The following is a 5516-nucleotide window of genomic DNA, read 5'->3' as shown; positions in this document are numbered from 1 at the left end:
TTTTCTTATCTCATTGCCAATTACAGCTCACATACATAGCTTACAGGAAACAAAATATTAGAATTTCTATAGCTATTCTTGCTACAGAGTTTCATGAAATTGGTAGAGTTGAGTGAAAGGACTTGAGAAGTCTCTGTTTAGAAAGCACACTTAAATATTTGAGATTAATTTAATGTTCTCCTTCTCCCTTCTTTCTTTCTTTCAGGCTATTCAAATTCCAGAAGGACCAATACCAAATAAATTATGAATGTTGAACAAGATGACCTTACATCCACAGCAGATAATGATAGGTCCTAGGTTTAACAGGGCCCTATTTGACCCCCTGCTTGTGGTGCTGTTGGCTCTTCAGCTTCTTGTGGTGGCTGGTCTAGTGAGGGCTCAAACTTGCCCTTCTGTCTGCTCCTGCAGCAACCAGTTCAGTAAAGTGATTTGTGTACGGAAAAATCTGAGAGACGTGCCAGACGGCATCTCCACCAACACCCGGTTACTCAATCTCCATGAGAACCAGATCCAAATCATTAAAGTTAATAGCTTCAAGCATCTGAGGCACCTAGAAATCCTGCAGCTCAGCAGGAATCACATCAGAACAATTGAAATAGGGGCTTTCAATGGTCTGGCCAACCTCAACACTTTGGAACTCTTTGACAATCGTCTGACCACTATCCCAAATGGGGCTTTTGTATACCTGTCAAAACTGAAGGAACTGTGGTTGAGAAACAACCCCATTGAGAGCATCCCTTCTTATGCTTTTAACAGAATCCCTTCTCTCCGGAGGTTGGATCTGGGGGAATTGAAAAGGCTTTCATACATCTCAGAAGGTGCCTTTGAAGGTCTGTCCAACTTGAGGTATTTGAACCTTGCCATGTGCAATCTTCGAGAGATTCCTAACCTCACCCCACTTGTAAAACTGGATGAGTTAGATCTTTCTGGGAATCACCTGACTGCCATCCGGCCAGGTTCTTTCCAAGGGTTAATGCATCTTCAGAAATTGTGGATGATACAGTCCCAGATTCAAGTGATAGAAAGGAATGCTTTTGATAACCTTCAGTCACTTGTAGAGATCAATCTGGCACACAACAATCTAACACTACTGCCTCATGACCTGTTCACACCACTCCGCCTAGAAAGGATCCACTTGCATCACAATCCTTGGAACTGCAACTGTGATATCCTTTGGCTTAGCTGGTGGATTAAAGACAAGGCTCCCTCCAATACTGCATGCTGTGCCCGTTGCCACACACCTCCCAGTTTAAAAGGAAGGTACATTGGTGAACTGGACCTGAATTACTTCACGTGTTATGCTCCAGTCATAGTGGAGCCACCAGCAGACCTCAACGTCACAGAAGGCATGGCTGCAGAGATGAAATGCCGGGCATCAACCTCCTTGACCTCTGTATCTTGGATTACTCCAAATGGATCTGTTATGACACATGGGGCATACAGAGTTCGGATTGCTGTGCTCAGTGATGGCACATTAAATTTTACAAAGGTAACTGTGCAAGACACGGGTTTGTATACATGCATGGTGAGTAACTCTGTTGGGAATACCACAGCTTCTGCCACACTGAATGTGACTGCCCTGGATAACCCTGGTTACACATACTTTTCAACTGTCACAGTAGAGACTGTGGAACCTTCTCAGGATGAGGCACAGACTACAGAGCAGGTTGGGCCCACACCAGTTACCAACTGGGAGACCACTAACATGACAACCTCACTCACTCCACATAGCACAAGATCAACAGAAAAAACGTTTACCATTCCTGTGACGGACGCAAACAACGGGATCCCAGGAATAGATGAGGTTATGAAGACTACCAAAATCATAATTGGTTGTTTTGTGGCTATCACTCTCATGGCTGCTGTGATGCTGGTAATTTTCTACAAAATGAGGAAACAGCATCACCGGCAGAACCATCATGCTCCAACACGGACTGTAGAGATCATTAATGTGGATGATGAGCTTACAGGTGACACACCCATAGAGAGTCACTTGCCCATGCCAGCAATAGAGCATGAGCACCTAAACCACTATAACTCTTATAAGTCTCCTTTCAACCACACAACAACAGTTAACACAATAAATTCAATACACAGTTCAGTGCATGAACCGTTATTGATCCGAATGAACTCAAAAGACAATGTACAAGAGACTCAAATCTAAAACATTTATGACATTATGGGATGGGGGTGGGGACAACAAAAGATGGTTTATAAAACAAATGACACAAATGACTGGGCTAAATCTACTGTTTCAAAAAAAGTGTCTTTACAAAGAAAAAGAAATTTATTTATTAAAAATTCTATTGTGATCTAAAGCAGACAAAATTATGTGTATTCCTCAGAACCTGTTTTTGCTGCACTTATTTACCCTCCTTGCTCCCTTTTTCCTCCCCAACCTACCCTGATTCCCATTTGCCATATTTTTCATAGGAGATCTTGATTCCCTAAAAGAACTGGTCTAGGAAATTTTGTAAGAATTCTGTTACACTTTGGGAATTTTTATGGTGAATTCTAGTGGTGAGATTCGGTCTATTTTGTCACTTTTTCTCTTTTTCTTTTTTCTTTTGTTTTCTCATGCCCTTTTTGAAATTATTCAGTAGAGAATGGAATAGTAACAGCAACTTTACAGGTGAGACAAACAGACAAGCAAAACTTTTTTTTTTTCCATGTTAATGATTTGCTCTGTATTTAGTGAAAGCACTATTCTGTGAAAAAATGGAAGAAAAAAACCCCAAGACATTAATTTACTTGTGAAAGCCTATAAAACCCATGATCTTTTAAACAATTCTAGAACCAGAATTTGTAGTTCAAACACTAAACTAAGATTATAAATAAAATATTGGTTTTTTTCTGTACTTGGATATAGCTCATTTTTAGTGTGGCTTTAAATATCAAAAGTTTGTTAAAATTCTTATGATATTCTGCTGTGATGGTCCAAAACACAATCACTTGAAAGAGAATAATTAAACCATTTTGGATCATTACTGAAGAATAGCATAGTTTTCATCTTAGTTTATGTAAGCAGCATACTGGCAAACAAGGGTGTTTGACTTTTAATGCAAGATTAAGATCATTTCTTCTAATGGTGTTTTCAATTATCTCTACTATATCACAAGATGTATTTCACAATGCCAGGAAAAGTTTTGCAAGAAGTTTCAGCTATCACTGAATTTATTAGAAAAAACTGAAAAGATTGTTCTGTTTTTTGTTATTTGTAACTGTCAATAAGAAAATTCATCTTTATATCAAAGCTAGCAGTTTCCAGTTCACTTGTTCTGGTACTCCTAGGCATAAATATGGAATATGTTTAGCTATCTATAATACCTATAATCACAGCTGTACCCCTACGTGCAAAATGAAATCAAAATACTGGTAACAGAGTAACTCACAGGAAGAAGTCCCAGGATTATGGTTTAAAAAAATAGAAAGAACAAAGTCAGCCAAATCAGAGGAGAGTATAGGTTACTGTAATTTGCACGACAATTAGACTCCCTGTGGAGTAACCACTTTACATTAATTTAAACTCAGACTCATTTGCCAATAGGAAATATACACACTTTTCCTTTCTATTTATATACATTCTCTGGATTTAGCTTATTGGCATAGGAATGGTGTATACCTTGCATGCTGAAAGCTAAAACGAAGGCTTTGCATAAGAAAACCAGCTTCAGGACACTGTGTTCTTCCAAGTAGAAGTTCTGCCAAATTAAACTACTTTATACATTGGCAACTGAACAGAAGAATTTTAAAATGATTTCGATTAGGAAAAAGATACATATCATCTCTGAATATCTTTTCACTGATTTTCTTCCTTAACCACCCTTACTGTGAGTTTTCAGGGTCCTGTGCCAGGTAAATAATGTTCTTAGTTTTTATCAAAATCTCTTTGCAGCTTTCTAGTATGCAATAGCATGCAGGATGAAGATCCTACTGAACAGTATACTTCTATTCTGTAAATTCAAGAAGGAATTTCTGCTAGGTTGAGGGGGTAAATATCTCTTGTTGGATGCACAGTTCTCAAGGTTGCAAGTGAATATTGTAGTAAGAAGGCCTGATTTAAAGAGGACACAGTGGAGATAGGTGATGATCCTGTGCAAGGTGTTTGATAAGTATAATACACAATGAAACCCAAAGTTCTATAATAATCTCAAAGAAACATTTGGCAAGACATTATCCTTTGATGTACTACATGAAAAATAATATGTAGTCTAAGGGAATTTTAATAGAGGACAAAGATGGACCTGAAAGTAAAATGTTGCAGTTGTGATTCCTAGCTTTGCCTATTTCTTCAAAGTGCATTAGAGCATTTAATTGGTGATTTCTTTTAAGCATTGTGACAGAGTCTGTATAGAAACACTGCAATCACACATTGCTATTTGTACTTGGCCCATGTGGCTAGTAACATTGTGTCCACAACCAATGCTTATCTGAAAATTGAAAAAATTCTTTCCAGGAAACCTAAATCTAGGCCACCAGTAATCAACAGGTTTATGTTAAAAAATTATGGCTGCTCTCTAACCAGTATTTGTGAAATCAATTATGGTCACCATGGTTTTATAGACAGGTAGTTTTAACTAACTCCTAAAGGTTATGCATAGGAGGCCTTTTAGAAAAAAGCTATTGCCAAGTGGGACACGGGGTCAGTGACAATCTTTATTCCTTTTTGGAGTAATAGAAAAATAATATCAGTGACTGTTTTAAACAATATATACAATCTTACTGAGTATTAATCTGGTTTTATTGGCTAATTAAAAAAATCAGATATTCCTGCTTGCTCATAATAAGCATAACACAAAAGCATTTTGGTGTGTTTGGTTGGGCAAGTATATATGTGTTACATGGAAATCACATTAGTTAATGGTTTTCCCAGCACCTTTCCTATCCTTGTTGGAACCAGAGAGATGATTTCTGACTCCTTCCTACTTCTATAAAACACCCAGTACTTTTGCAGATTAATTAAATACCAGAGTTAGAGAAGATCACAGTTTAAATTATGAACTGAGCTCTGCAGTAAAGTGCGAGGAGTGCTGTGCTCTTTTTGTTCTGGTGCTCAAATCACATGCCAATCCAGCCTGTTACTGCTCCAGAGACTACAATGTTAAGAATGAAGCCTGGGTCTCCTATATGGCAGAACAAAACTGATAGAAAACTCTAATGAAATTTCTCTTGCAGGTGACCACATTGTAGGTGGTGTGTGATGTTAAAAAATTGTGCTAAAAAATTGTGATCTTGATTATAAGCTATCACTTTCTAGTGGGCTCATGAGAAAGGATGAATTATTCTTCAGTTCATCTGATGGAGTTTGAAGATGTTTGCTTGCTGTCCTGTACAAATACAAAGTACAAACCTTTTCTTTCTGGAGTTGTCATCAAGTTTTACAAATCTTGCCATATGCAGAAATAACATGTGAAAAGCAAAGCAAGTGAGTTCCATTTAATTCACCATACAAGATGGACATTTTATTTTACTTTGAAAAGGGCTAAATGTATGAAAATTATTACGGTAATTGTATT

General features: G+C 37.7%; 1 protein-coding gene across 1 annotated transcript; it reads left to right on the top strand.

Moving 5' to 3' along the window:
- Window positions 1-247: 247 nt before the first annotated feature.
- On the top strand, window positions 248-2164 carry LRRC4C (leucine rich repeat containing 4C). The gene has a single exon (XM_009480732.2). It carries the CDS (start codon window positions 248-250, stop codon window positions 2162-2164), a length of 1917 nt encoding a protein of 638 aa, XP_009479007.2.
- The last annotated feature ends 3352 nt before the right edge of the window (window positions 2165-5516 follow it).

The sequence above is a fragment of the Pelecanus crispus genome, chromosome 6, assembly GCF_030463565.1.
Source record: "Pelecanus crispus isolate bPelCri1 chromosome 6, bPelCri1.pri, whole genome shotgun sequence".
NCBI classification, from domain to species: Eukaryota; Metazoa; Chordata; class Aves; order Pelecaniformes; family Pelecanidae; genus Pelecanus; species Pelecanus crispus.
This window is presented reverse-complemented; position numbering and strand designations above follow the sequence as displayed.

What these genes read in the sequence shown, in the direction of transcription:
- LRRC4C (XM_009480732.2), top strand. Translation starts at nt 248, where the DNA reads ATGTTGAACAAGATGACCTTACATCCACAGCAGATAATGATAGGTCCT.